This window comes from Penicillium griseofulvum, assembly GCF_001561935.1.
Source record: "Penicillium griseofulvum strain PG3 chromosome Unknown contig_80, whole genome shotgun sequence".
NCBI lineage: Eukaryota > Fungi > Ascomycota > Eurotiomycetes > Eurotiales > Aspergillaceae > Penicillium > Penicillium griseofulvum.
Window position 1 is genome coordinate 1,583,140 of NW_024467471.1, and position 14,650 is coordinate 1,597,789.

At 48.1% G+C, this 14,650-nt stretch overlaps 4 protein-coding genes across 4 annotated transcripts; 2 read left to right on the forward strand and 2 right to left on the reverse strand.

Moving 5' to 3' along the window:
- Window positions 1-1,486: 1,486 nt before the first annotated feature.
- Window positions 1,487-3,470, reverse strand: PGRI_016150 (uncharacterized protein; the record flags this gene model as incomplete). The annotated part of the gene is made up of 8 exons (XM_040789328.1): window positions 1,487-1,553; window positions 1,634-1,789; window positions 1,910-1,947; window positions 2,599-2,700; window positions 2,760-2,882; window positions 3,037-3,102; window positions 3,176-3,290; window positions 3,436-3,470. The coding sequence occupies 8 exons, from the start codon at window positions 3,468-3,470 to the stop codon at window positions 1,487-1,489; spliced, it is 702 nt and encodes a 233-aa protein (XP_040646281.1).
- A 310-nt stretch (window positions 3,471-3,780) lies between these two features.
- Window positions 3,781-5,797, reverse strand: PGRI_016160 (putative FAD monooxygenase; the record flags this gene model as incomplete). Its single annotated transcript, XM_040789329.1, has 3 exons — window positions 3,781-4,743; window positions 4,799-5,092; window positions 5,150-5,797. The coding sequence occupies 3 exons, from the start codon at window positions 5,795-5,797 to the stop codon at window positions 3,781-3,783; spliced, it is 1,905 nt and encodes a 634-aa protein (XP_040646282.1).
- Window positions 5,798-7,955: 2,158 nt separating this feature from the next.
- On the forward strand, window positions 7,956-10,712 carry PGRI_016170 (uncharacterized protein; the record flags this gene model as incomplete). The annotated part of the gene is made up of 3 exons (XM_040789330.1): window positions 7,956-8,218; window positions 8,272-10,072; window positions 10,134-10,712. 3 exons carry the CDS (start codon window positions 7,956-7,958, stop codon window positions 10,710-10,712), a joined length of 2,643 nt encoding a protein of 880 aa, XP_040646283.1.
- An 844-nt stretch (window positions 10,713-11,556) lies between these two features.
- On the forward strand, window positions 11,557-14,645 carry PGRI_016180 (DDHD family phospholipase; the record flags this gene model as incomplete). Its single annotated transcript, XM_040789331.1, has 4 exons — window positions 11,557-12,582; window positions 12,632-13,913; window positions 13,962-14,099; window positions 14,173-14,645. 4 exons carry the CDS (start codon window positions 11,557-11,559, stop codon window positions 14,643-14,645), a joined length of 2,919 nt encoding a protein of 972 aa, XP_040646284.1.
- Between the last annotated feature and the right edge of the window lie 5 nt (window positions 14,646-14,650).

Consider the following 14,650-nt stretch of genomic DNA (forward strand, 5'->3'; position numbering starts at 1 on the left):
AAGAAGGTTTTTATAAAAGAATGGAAATGGCATCCGATGTTGAAAAAGGAAAATGCCCGAATCAGTAAACTCTATACATTTTATAGAACGGAGTATACGGAGTACATGTAAATACTCCTGTTTTCGCACCCCACAGTGGATGCACCCCCTTTTGGCAGTGTGTGTGACCTCAATACTGGCTGCGTAATGAGATCGACTTTCGTGGCGTCCGAGTGACCAACAATGGCTGTGAAGAACTGCAATGGTTCGTCAGGATATATAGAGGAGCACATGGCCCATGCGAAAAGGCCAAATTCGGATAGTTGTAGGAAGATCATATGCTCCCCTCTTTTTTTTTCCCTCTCTCTGCAGACACTTCATAAACTCTGTAACTGGCTATGATCACCCTGCAGTACGCTACTTGTCTTAGCTTACTATTGCGGATGCCATAAGCGCCATGACGTCGATGGCATGGAATCTATGGAGTACGGAGAGGGGACGGGTGATCGGCTTATGGGTGTACGTACATTGGCTAGTACAAGTAAGGACTTGTGCGCCATGTGGTACGTCTATAAAAAGAACCGCCACAGCAATTAGCCACCTTAACCTGCCCCAGACATTTTCTAAGTTGATTTAGCATGACGAATGTATCATATAATACGGGATTTCGTTGACTCAGTCCTCTTCGCACGAGTAACGAAACGTTGGTATACGGAGGACAGGTCAATTTGCCCTCTAAGATTGCTCAGGGCTGCGCCCGGACCGATGTCAACTGGACCATTGCGCGGACTGTGCGATACAGCTATTCCCAAGGGGATTATAACCCGTCCCCGAAATACTACGAGTTTCTGTTGAGAAACTGATCTCCCTGGGTCATAGTGTCTGCCTTCAGTGCACCGGAGCACACGGTACATTCGAAATATGTCGATGCCTATTGGGTTTAGGCTGTAGTCCCCCTTTTCATCACCGGTACCCTTGAAGACCGTGTCGTCGCTGCGCTGCGCCGCACTTGAGTCATAATACACCGTCGATACTTGATGGCGCAGCAGACTCGCACCCCCTGATTAACAACACAGTACCGAACTACGTATGTCAGACTTGTGCAGAAAGTAATTGATTCGATTTTGGTCAGAGGCCATGCACAAACCCCACTTTGAAAAGCCATTAACAAACAAACGCCTCGTGATAATTGAAATTGTGAGAACGCACCCGAGTCCCAAAAATTCCGGTAGACTCGGTACATCGATCTTCCGTGTCCATCTGTGCAGAGCTGAGCTGATCGTGTCTTCGGGTGCCTGACGGGCGCAGTGTAGCCATCTGAGTGTGCCACGAACCAACTATCCTATCCCGTCGATGGAATAGGACTCCCATTGCATCAGATAAACCGCTCCGAAGCTGCAACACCGAAGCACACTTTATTCCCAGACACATAACAGCCGTCATCTCTCACCCTTCCCCACTCATGTACCGCACTGCATCGCATCTCCGTTTTAGGATATGCAAGACATCACTTATATTGCATGTCCGTAATTTCGATTGCATCGGCCGAGCCCATGTATAGGATGTTGTTGCATCTGGAAGAGAGAGAGAGTTAGCTAAACTAGAATCACAAGTATTCAACCCGACGCTGATCCCGTTGAAGCGCATCACTTACCTGATTAGAACAAGACCCAATGCACCGGTAGCCTTTCCGTCGATAAACTCTTGCGTGTCGCGCAGCAGGACGTTCATGTATGAATCGATACTCTCGAGAGTGCCCTTGTATTCGGTCTGGCCCCACTTCAAGCGGATGAGGACTTCGGTGCCCACGCTGCAAAGAGGTTTAAGTTAGTAAACGGTGCTAACGGAGGCGATGGATTGTGCGGATGTCTCCATATGCTGCTTGGGGCTGCTTGATGGGGTCCGGGTGGGTTGGGGGCGGGTCGCATACCGGGCCTGGAGGTAGGGACGGGGGTTAAGCGGTTGGAACTGTAAAAGTGCGAGTTAACAATTGGTCTTCCGGGAATAGATTGCAGGTTCGAGTGCTGATGAGCGGGATTTTGAGCTTGATAGCGGGATGAGCTTGAGGGGGTGAAGACGGACACTCATTGTAACTCGAGATACGTTTCTGGTTCGTTGGGATGGAGTAGGATTTGAGGATATGACAATAGCAAAAGCTCAAACAAGATATGTCACTTCGTTGATTGATCGTGCTGGTCGTGTTGTTAACTGCGTTGGCATCGGAGTCGGCGAGATCGCGAAAATGTGAGCTGAATAAGGCGGTGGTCAATGCCCAATCAACTGTGGCAATTCTACACCGCCCTGGTGATATCAAAGTGCTTGGACACAATGCTTTGCTGTAGGTAAATATCCTTCAACTTCTTAGAACTACAATAACGGAATAAACTTTGTTTGATGGCTTGCTATCTCATCATTGAACAATATCCCGTTTTTGATATGCTTCATTCCCCCATTCCTATCACAGCTTCCACGCTCAAGCTCAACTGACACCAGTAATAATACAAAGGAAAAATATGATCAAAATTCATCAGCGTTCATAGATTCTGATCCAACAGCCATCATCAGCAAGTAGATCTTTGTTTAACGGCCAACAGTCCAGGTGATTTCCTTGATGCTGACTTCCTCACCCTTCTTCTCGTCATAGTCATACCACTCACCCTCCGTAAGATCAATGCCAGAGAAGGTGGTGGTGGAATCAATAGCCTTGGCTTCCCATTCGCCCTATATTGGTTTTGTCAGCACATACAATTACATAGGTAAGTCTGGATAGAATATCTCACGTCGGGCTTGAACTCAGTAAACTCGAGGCCACGGCAGTCCATTTCGATGATCTTCTGAGCCTTGCTCTTTTCCTGGGCCTCATAGGGGTGAGGTCCGCTAATGACGGAGGCAGTGTGGGTTTTCTATGAGGTTGTTAGCTGTATACTCATCGAAAGGTCAGAAACCTAAATGACTGATGCCAGCAGAACTGGATGAAGCTCAAATAGATGGAACGTCCAAAAAAGGAAAAAATGAAACTCTTTCGGTCTATCATATTGGGAAAGAGAGCTTGCTTACCGTGCATAGTCGGCACTTCCACACGAAATTAGCCTCGCCACGGCTACCAGGGATTTCGTGCGTCTCCTATACATCAATACAGTTAATAAGCCATTCATTTGCAACAGAATGGAGAGAAATATGGAAGGGATCCACGTACAAAACGATTGAAGCTGACCCAGTTGGGGTGCGTCTCGTGGCAGGAGGTACACTTCACTCGGAAAGTGTAGAAGTAGGGATTTTCCTCGGTGTCAGTGGGCAGGAGGGTAGTAACGCTATCTCATTATATTAGCTGGTTGAATCTTTGATAGTGGTGACCGAAAGGATCTGCCCGCGCGGTGTTCCTGGAATTGGAGTGCGGTGCGGGGATATGCAGGTAACATCAAAGGCTCAATATGAAACAAAGATAGGAGAACCTACCCCTCCAGCTGGGCTTCGATCAAAAGAGTAAGCATTTTTGGCTTTTGAGACCGAGTGGGTGATCTTGATATTGAGTGATGGCTGAAAGATCCTCTCTGCAGGTGATGCGGGGTGGAGATGGAAAATACTTAACGTAGATCGAGGCTTGGCATGTGACCACTTTGGAACAATGAGCTGACCAAGACTATGAACATAGGTACTATAGAAGTGTGAAGAGGAGCTTGGATATTTGAATTGTAAATTTATTCATATGGAAATTGAAAATAAACGCCGATCATGCTCAAGCTATCCACTGCTATATACATCTTGAAGGTAAAATACAGACTCGTAAACACGACAATATTCTCACAGACGGCTCTGTTGAGAGTCCTGGCCCAGCGGTTTCGTTGAAAACGCATTGAAGAACTCATTGAGAGCGTCGGTGGTGCCACTTCCCTCAACCAGCTGCACGGTGCAAGCCACGTGGCTGTCGGGGCGGGTGACGACGACACCACCCTTCTCAGCATCAAATCCTAGCTTCTCGTGGGCCGCAAATTGAGCCTGGGGAACACGCACATCGGGAATATCATCGGCATAGAGGTGGTGGTGGTAGTCGCGCAGGACCTGGGGAATGGAGTCCACATCGATAGTGTTTTTGGAGCCTGCGTAGATCACAGACAGTGTGAACAGCTTGGAATGAGGGTTGTGGCGCTCGAAGAATGACACATCGGTGATGTCAGATCGTCGGTACACGGAAAGGAATGAGCGCTCCTTCTCTAGGTTGGCAGCAAGGTCGGCAATGGCTTTCTTGGTCTTGGATTGGTTGCCAGCGAAGATAAAGATGCGGAACGCACCGTTAGCGGGTACTTCCTGCTCAAGCTCGACAAAGTTGGAATCTGCAAGACGGGTGACGGTGGTCGGGGTGAAAGCGCGACCTGGAGTCAGATGAACGCCAGGAATCTGGAACAGAGCGGACTTTGCAGGGTGGCTTGCGTCCCAGGTGAAAATGTTCGGCTGGTAGGCCACTCCGTATCCACTGGTAAACTCGCAAGATGACTTGAACGTCTTCACGAATTCGTCTTCCTCCCCAACGGCACCTACAGTGGAGTGGCTAGCAGAACCAACCTCGCCAGCAGAAGGACGGCGCTTGGAGAACAAGGCTGCGTATTTGGAATCGAAGTTCAACAAAGTCTCAGCGATATCCTTGCGCTCGCTCTCGTAGGTGCTGAGAATAGAACGGTTGGCAAAGCCACTCTCCACGGCGTGAATCTTCCAGGCCATGTTGAGCGCGTCATGGAAAGCAGTGTTCATTCCCTGGCCAGCCTTGGGCTATACGAGTGTTAGCGATATTTGCAGAACAGGGACTTCGAAGCGGAATACTGACGCTGTGAGTGTGACAAGCATCACCACCCATGAAGACTCGCTCGTCAAGGGTGTACTTTTCAGCAATACCCTGTCCGATGGGGTAGACAGAATACCACTCGACACGGTCCCACTCGATCCAGTATGGCTTCAGAATGTTCTTCGCAGTTTGCTGCACCTCCTCGACGGTGGCTGACTTTCGGGGGTTCCAGTCAGCGTCTGTGGAGGAGGCGATCTGCACATACAGGCGCACCATGTTGTCCTCTCGGGGAATGACCATGATTGAGCCAGCATCGGAGTGGATGGTGCATTTTGTCTGTATAGCAATGGGTCAGACAGGTTCATGTATTTGACTATTTTCGGGCATCGTTACCTCGATATCAGGGAAGTTGGTGCGCACAACACCGTCCATAACACCCCAAACATAGGCAATAGGATCCTTGTGGTGGATTTTAATGCCAAGCTGCTCACGGACGAAGCTGCGGGCACCTTCGCCACTGAACAAGTACTTTGCGCGTACATTCTCGATGACATTAGTATCCAGGCATTTCAGGTTGACCTCAACAGGGTAATCGGCGTTCCTGCCATCGTTCTTGAAGCCAACGATGGTCCATGGCCGCTGGACGGTTGTCCCAGCCTTCTTTATTTCATCCAAAAACACGCGCTCGATCTTGCCCTGGTGGACCAGGGTGGTGAAAGGGTAGCGAGTGTCAATGAAACGGGGGCAACTAGGCCAGCTGCCAGTGCGGCCGATGCCAGAGCCGTCGCCCTTGGGATCCCAGAAAGCAACGTCGTACACTTTGGCAGGCTCATAAGCCATGATCGAGCGCTTTAAACCAAGATTGCGTAAGATCTCGGTAGATCGCGGCTGAATACCGTCGGCCCGACCAGTAGCGGTCGGCACTGGGCGGTTGTCGATGTGCTTCACTTTGTAACCCCATCGTGACAAACACAGGGACAGGAGCAGACCGACGGGACCAGCGCCCACAATAACAATGTCATAATTCTCTTGTTGGACCATGATGGCGGCCAAAAGCGAACTTAGTGACCAAGGTGGGGTATGAATCGTATGGCGAATGCAGATATAATCAGCGTAAATAATCGTATATATGATTTGAAAGAAAGATGGAGGAGATCAGAGTATCACCCTGCAAGATGACCGAAATAAAATGCATGAGGGCCATGGCTGCCCTATATACTATCCGGGAACTGGGGTAAGCGGACGGATTGGGTGTTCAACTGAAGCAACGGAGCACATCCACGGCATTCAGAGTCGGCGGAATCGTGGGGAGTACCCGTTCGTGGGTTGGGGTAGCCAATCAGATCTGCGAGATATGGAGTTATGGACGATTTGTCAGAATCGAAGAAACAAGAGGTGTGTGGGGATAGGACTGGCTTTGCACGATGTCCATAATACCGTCGTTGATCCCGAGCTGGTGGCTGGCTGGATTGTGACTGGTTTGTGACTGGGTTGCTCCTCTTTTCCTCAGCTCCACCCGGAAACGAGTTCGGTAAGCGGACTGGTGGGCACGTGACACCATCTCGGCAACCCTGCCCGGGATCTATATCTCTCCTATGTACAACATACTCCGTGCTCCGTACATTAGGAAATTGCCCGATATAGATCCAGAAATGGCCAGTGGATTGCTGTTTCTGATATTATTGGTTACATGATCACTTGCCCTCATTCTGCCGAGTTGAATGAACTCTTGCCGTCTTCCACTGGTACAAGTCCCGTGCTATTATGGTAGTTCAACCTGGTACTTACACTCCGGAGACCCCGAAACCCCATGCCATGTTCTCACTAAAATACCGATGGTATCTCGCATCTCTGATGTTGTTTCCTCAATCTGGTCCAAGGCAAATAGGTCGGTTCCACGCAAAACAAACAACATTTTCGAAGCTTGGTCTTAGTAACGGCATTCAGAGGGTTTAACCCCAACCTTCGCCCTGGAAATTTATCAACAGTAGTTTAAATGACCTACATCTTTTGTTTAAATTTGCTTGGTTTCCCAACAGTATAATAGTCATTATGAATGATTCTTCCGTAGAATGGAAATATTGACACGTAAGGCAACAAGGCAACAAGGCAATAACGACCGAAGAGGCCTGGGTCGGGTACAAGTTGTACCGTTCCGAACTATATCCATAAACTACTACACTCATGTAGTTAAATGGAGACAACATCCTTAAAGGACTAAATCAGGTAACCTAGAGACAATATTTCAGTTGTCTCTCCACATAGGGTGAATAAGAAATTTTTGCAATAGTATCTTATTATTAATGTAGTGGGTGGCGACAACACATAAAATGTGTTATACTAGTTGTGAGCTCACGGAGTATCAGCAATGCCATGTTTTTGGTTTATAAGTCACAATGTACATATGTAGATACGGGTTGGTAAATTGATATCAATAATCTGTAATATTAATTAATACACATAGGAATAGCCGGTCCATATGCGACCTTGTGATATTTTATTGGCAGTATATATTCTGGAAATTCTATTTGATTTTTTCTTTTTCTTTTTGTTTTTCTTTTAATATTTCCACCCACTTCTCATTTTAATAGGTAAGCGGCAAAAAAGGCGAGAAAAATTATATATTTAAAAATGACTATTCTACGTATAAAGTATTGCAGCCCCATGATTATGGAGCATATGCTATTATATCTTGTCGTCTTTTTAAACTTGATCATACTAGTACTATGTAGGAAGTTTCATGTGATGAAGAGGCGTTTGATTGGTCGGTTTGTCAACGCTCCTTGATAGGGAAAATTAAATTATTTTTTTCTCCGTTTGTTCGTTCATTGTTTGTCTCCATATTATGTTTTCTTTGTTTCCATCTTCAATTTTCTTTGTTCCTTATTGTCTGTGAGACATTTCCAGCCACATTATTGGATAGTCCTATTGTTGCAGACCATGTGGTTCCATTATACTATCCTTTTTAACCTCAACAATGACCTCGATTTTGCTACTATGCCTTATTGGGTATTCATGGATCAATAGCAATTGGCTATTGTGACTAGGCATATTGTAGCCCTGACTTCCCACGATAGCACTGCTTAAGTATCCTCTTCTTCCAATTTTCCTTTCCTTCTTTCTTCCCATACTTCTTGATATTCTTTACGCTTCCGTGTCTCATGCTTCCTGTTCTGCAATTGCAAACTTGATTTGAACAATGTCTCAATATCCCCCAACTCGTCCCTGGAAAGCTCCCAGCTCCATTGACCGGGAGGACGAGTCAGTACTCCTTTACAAAGATGAACGCGAGCAATGGTATCGAGACCATCCACATGTAGTTCCTCAGACCGCAAAGAGGAGTGGCAAAAAGAGCCTACGTCCCTTTGCAGACCGGGGTCCCAGCATGGCTGAAAGTCTTCGTGGCATTGCGGAACGAGGTGCAGCTCGCCGCAATGGAGCTACCGTGAACAAGAATAATACGTACGAGCTATCCTTACCTAAACTTATTGGACATGAAATCTAATGACGAACAGTTCTACCAAACCATTGCCACCGATTCCCCAGGAATCTTCTGAGCCGGCCACCACAGTTGGCCAGGAGGGTGTCTTCCAACGTTCTGATAGTGATCTCAACAAAATGAACATTCGTTACGTGCTTAACGGATCGGACATGCAAGGCCACCAGGCCAAAACTTCATTCTCCCAACAAGAAGCTTCTCAGCCTGCTACCGAGGTTGGCCAGGATTCAATCGCCAATGGCTCTGTGCACTCTAGTGTAAAGATGAATCCGAATTTGCTTCTCAAGGAGACCAAGCTGCCAGGTTACTCGGACGAGACTCCACCACCCATTGTACCCATTTCGGATAGCCACTACGACCCACAGGCTGTTTACCACATCCAATCCTCTGTCCACCGTGGCTTGGCATTGGCTGCTCTAAGTTGTGCTTCTCCACCTGAGGCCTCTTATGCCGAAGCCAATTCCAGTCCCCACCACCACGGTCATAGTGCAACTTCGTGGTACGAAGATTCACCACCAGATTCCCCAGCTGCAGGAGCTCCCAGTGCTACCCCAGTGCGCGAAATTCAGCAAGAATGCCAATTCACGGCAGTGGATAATCCTGCTATTCGAGTGCCTGATCAAGATTTCACTCCAGCGCAGTTCCCAACCATCAAGGAAATGCTTGCCTTGATCGATCGGGAGAAGGAAAATTGCCGACCTGCAAATGAAGCTCCCAATCCAGGAAGTTCATCTTCTGCTTATTGTCTCGCTCCTCCCAATTCGGCATCTACAAATATCTACCATGCGGATCAAACAACTGGTTCTGATTACCAGGCTCCTGGCTTTGTCATTCGTAATGCTGAGAGTCCCCAATTTGCGAGCCCCGGTACTATTCAAGAAGTTACACCTACGATGGCTATGTGGACCCCATCGCCTTCTTGTCTCAACGGATGTTGTGCTTCTGATATGCCGCCTCAAGAGCCACCCGTGCTGGCTCCGTCTTCTCCTCCTTTCGTTCCTCTCCAAGAGATTTCTGCTTGGGATTCGGACAAGTCCGACAAGGTTGATAATGGTCGCCTTGTATTGGTTGGACATCCAATTCTTCGGGAATTTGAACTCGGTTCGGACATCTTCGACGAGAATGACAGCAGCGTCACTGTAACCTTCGAAGCTCAGGTTGATTGGGACGATACTACTCCTGATTCCCCTCTGCTGGACTCACCTCCGTCTCCAGTTCCATCCCCTCCTTCTCCCGAGCGTCGTCCCAGTGATCCCTGCGAATACTCCTATCCCTATGCCCCTCGGGTTGGAATCTCTCCATCCTGCAACATTCCCCTTGATCCCCGCCTTACGGAGCCTCTTTTCCGTCCGGACTACATGTCATCTCCTACCAGCTACCCAGCATGGTTGAGACCAACCGACATGGACAATGTCGACCAGTCTCTTGTCCCACCGCATTTGAACGTTACAAAGAAGAGTCCTACCTTCGTCATGGATGTCCCAGTCCATGACGTTTCCCAGCATCAGACGGCCGTTCATGCGTCTGAGCCTACCAACGAAGAACGTAGCTATGCAGCTTCCTTCGTCGGCAATGAGTCCAGTGTCAACACCCCCTCCAGCTATGCAACTCTGAGTCGTGCCAGCCGAAGCCCCGATGTCTCCAGTTCTGAGGGCTCCGTGGACTCTCGTGGAACCAAGCGCAAGCGATTTACCAAGAACCTCTTTGGTAAGAAAGGATATCTTGAAGACAATGAGGGACCACGCGACCAGAAATTCAAATTCATCAAGGGGGCCCTCCAAAAGGGACATTCAACCATTGGCAGTATCAAGGGAATAGTAAGTGTTTTGTGACTCAGCCTTTAAAACATGTTACACTGACTAATAATTCTTTTGATAGTTTTGGGATGAGAACCGAGCTATGATCAACCCATCCAAGCCTAGCATCGTCACAGAGAACACTGCGCCCATTACTCTGGGCACCGATGTGCAATCAATTCTGTACGCTGAGATTGAGAACATGATCACTCACGCGGCCAATGAATTCCTGATGAAGGAGTATTATGATGGCCACCTCACTACCAGTTCTCTCAACAAGGTGAAAAGACGATGGGAAAAGAAGAACATGCCCGGTGTCCCTCAATTCCGCTTCGACCAATACACCCAGTACAAGCTTATCAGCGCAAACCGGGACAATCTCAACTTCGGCAAAGCGAGCAATGGCATTCCGCCATACATTGTTCTTCGCAGCTGGAAAAAGATTTGCAAGAGCATGTCCATCCGCACCTTTGTGGCCCCGGATTCGGTCGTCAAGAAGCATATCCACGATATCCTGGATTTGCTGGAGATTTTGAAGGCCCATGAGTGCCACCTAGAGCTGATCATGGCTCTCGATGCGCACGTTCGTGGAGAAATAAAGAAGCATGAGGTGATGCAGCGCTACCGAGACACTCAGAACTCGGCAAGCTCTCGCTCTTAAGCTTCCATTTCACTCACATGCACTTGACCTCTGTTTGATTTCTTTTCACAAACTTCTTGTCTGGCTTTCGGTTTTCGTTTCTTGCAATTCTACCTTGGCTGTTGTTCTACTCGTAGGACTCAGCCGTGGTCAGTTTGCTTTCTGCTTTGTGCTTTTGTTTCGTTTTCGCTCTTGCTCTTCTGTTTGTGTTTCTGCTTTTCTGCGTGTGTTTTACCAGTAATGAGTGGACTAATTTAGCGTAATCCAAATCCAACTCATTCGAAATGAATCCTTTCGCTTCCTTAGTAGATTGACTAGTTTGGGGTAAGATATTATGTGCAATTTTCATGCTAGATTGAATTTTGGTACATAGAATTCATTGTCAAGCCTCCAAGATATTTCCCAGCGTGACTGCATATCTCCGTAGATACTGATATTCCTAAAGTCTGCATACACTAGGTATGCTGTGTTCCAGCCTAACGTCTACTAACTAAACGGATGTATAAGGCTGAACTATACAGTTAACATTGCAAACATCAAATTAATTTGTCGCCTGATATTCCAGGCCAAAGGTTCAGCCTTGGCATTTGTCAATGATGAACGAACCTTTAAACAGCTAGTTGGAACTTCTATATTTAACTTGGAACACGTCAAAAGTGAAAAAAATTGGAGTACACAAAACACGTGGGGCGACGTCATCGGCTTAGATCACGGGAGTCACCGCTCAGCCTTGACTTGAACCTGTAAATGATCACTTTTCGAAGTAATAATTCAGCAATGACCGATAAATCTCGCGTTTAACCCTCCATATTAGGGGTGGAGTTCAATACAAACTCAAACACAGGGGGCTCCGTACAATATCCGAATGGCGGGCCCGATCCACACCTACGGCCCGAGTTGCCTGCTTGTGGATGAAGAGCAGGACTTCACTAGATTTCAATCACTTCCATCACCACCAGAGATCCGGTCACAGTTCTTCTATATCTCATCATTACCGATCGATGATCCACTGGCTCCCCTGCCTCCACCTGCAAGCCAGGGGACAGGGAGTGAAAGACTTGCTCCCACGCCATTCTCAGCCAGGGATAACATCGCTTTAGAGAAAGCTTGGCGTGATCTACGGGAAACCAGAAAGACCACGTTGGCCGAGAACGTGAGATCCAGGCCAAACACATCGACAGGGCCTCCGGCGATAGCTGTGCCTGGTCACGAATCAGTCTCAAATGTCGATCGCCGCAAGGCAACCAACCATGAGGATCCGTCATTGATTGGAAGTAGAGGAAGCACTCTAAGCAACCCTCCTTCCTTCCCGGATGAACTACCATCTCGCAGTCATAAGAGTCACATCGCTTTTGCTACCGGCAGTGCTGGAATACGAGCCCGTGAACTCGGCAAGGAAAATCGCGTGGGCTCCCCACTGGGTGATGGGCTTAAACATGATACTTCGAAAGCGATTGCCATCGATCGAAGAAGAGCGCGCTCGTCTTCGGTCAATGAGTCAAGTGCAGCCAAAAGAAGAAGCATTTCTCTATCGGAGGCCGAGAACATAGGCGAAGGCGACGAGGAGACTGTAAGTCTACGAGCTGATCCTTCTCACGACGCAAGCATGAGTGGCTCTCCTTTTATCCGAGCGCCGATATCTCAGCCTCAGACGCCACTTGGTCGCTCATTTGAGTCCTCTTCATCTAGAGAAGGAGGCGAATGGCAGGCGGAACTACGAAGCGGCACTGCTCCTCGAAGTACACCCAAACCTTCGGGTCTCAGAACGACTGTGAGCCTAGACCAGTTGACTCAGGACTCGCAAAGGGAGAGAACAGAGGAGCCAAACACGCAGTCAAAGATTCCAGTCGGTGTATCACGGCTTCATCTGGTTGAATTACCGAATCTCAAGGTCAGTAACATTTCTTTACTCGCTCTGAATTAACTAACAATTTTCGCAGATGAAGCCTATCTACTGGAGGCCTCTTCAGGATATATCAACTGTGATTCGAGCTACTTGGTTCTACAAGAATACCATGTTGCCTGTTGAGACTGAACTTGCGAACAAATTGGAGGAAGGATATGTGTACTTGAAGCCATGGAGCGACACTTGGCAAGATGAACTGAATAGTTGCGTGGAAAACGGGGCCGATGCCGAGTTGAAAATCGTTTACCCGCTGTGGACAAATCAAGACAGTCGGCCTACAACTGCAAGACCTACACAGAGTAGTGATTCACCTCTGGATGAGGCAGAGGATCCCTTGATGTTCGACGAAAATCGAGCTGCCGGCGGCACCTCTGTTCAATCTGAAAGCATCAAGTCATACCTCACATCCAGTGCCATCTACGTGGATGCAACAAATGCTCAGGTACTTCGGCCCAGCTTACTTCCATCGGTGTCGAGGGGACGACGACCTCTTAGTGCAATAAGGAAAGGCCGTCAGATAGGCATACCTGTGGTTCGTGGCTTTAGTCGAAAATTATGGGAACAAATGCACCCATCAAAGCCCAATCCTATCGATGTGCGGCACTATATCCGCAAGACCCAGTCGAAAAGTACTTCTACACAAGGTGAACAAATATGCTATGCATGCAAGATGGAAGAGTCGCGACCACCTCCAACGGACTTGGTTCTCGTTATCCACGGTATCGGGCAGAAGCTATCAGAGAGGATGGAAAGCTTTCATTTCACTCATGCCATTAATGCGTTTCGGCGAGAAGTGAACATGGAACTCAATAACGAACCTGTCTGGCCACACGTACGCCAGGATCATGGGGGAACCATGGTTCTTCCCGTGAATTGGCGCATGAACTTGTCGTTAGATGACCCCGATGTTGACCCGGGTGCCGATGACCCGGCAAGCAACAATTTTTCTCTCGAAGATATCACACCCCAGACTCTTCCTGCTATCCGGTCCCTGATCAGCGATGTGATGCTTGACATCCCTTACTATCTGTCCCACCACAAACCTAAGATGGTCAAGGCAGTGATCAGAGAAGCCAATCGTGTGTATCGCCTCTGGTGTAAAAACAATGCAGGGTTCCAAGATCACGGCCGCGTTCATCTTATTGCTCATTCTCTTGGAAGCGTGATGGCCGTAGACATCCTCAGCCATCAACCGACACATGTTCCTCGATTTGACTTTTCTCATACGGCTCTACACAGCGACATTTTCGAGTTTGATACTAAACATCTCTTCCTCTGCGGAAGCCCCGTCGGCTTCTTTCTGCTTCTCAATAAGGGTACGTTTAAAGATCGCATCATTCCACCTGTGTCTAACATCCTCGCAGCGAGTCTCCTTCCACGAAAAGGCAGAGCCAAGCCAGGCAGTGAAGGCGACGATTTACTTCCTGGTGTTGCCGGTGAAGCGGGTCAATATGGCTGTCTCGCAGTAGACAATCTCTACAACATCATGCACACAACTGACCGTAAGTGGATTGGATAACCTTCCAAGCCGATTCCCACGCCCTCCTTATCTCTGATACTAACAATCTTTTCCAGCAATCGCGTACCGAGTCAATGCAACAGTAGACTCAGACCTCTCTAACTCCCTCAAAATGGGCTCTATTCCCAGCTCCACTTCCACTTTCTGGCAATCCTTCGGAAGCGTCTTCCGCTGGAGCTCAAATCCATCAACATTATTGCCCTCCACAGCCCCTACTCGCCCCGCAGCAATCTCCAAGCTCCCATCAAATGTCGAGCTCGAGACCCACGATTTCACTCGCGAAGAGATCGCTGAAAAACGCATGCTTCTACTCAACGATAACGGTCAAATTGATTATTATCTCTCTGGTGGTGGTGGCCCGTTGAATATCCAGTACCTCAATATGCTTAGTGCGCATAGCAGTTACTGGACACTGGGTGATTTTGTGCGGTTCTTGGTTGTGGAGATTGCGAGAAAGCAGGGGAGAGAAGGGACGCTGGTTGCATTTCGGGCTGAGAAGAAAAAGGGCTGGAAGTATTCAAAGCGATGATTCTA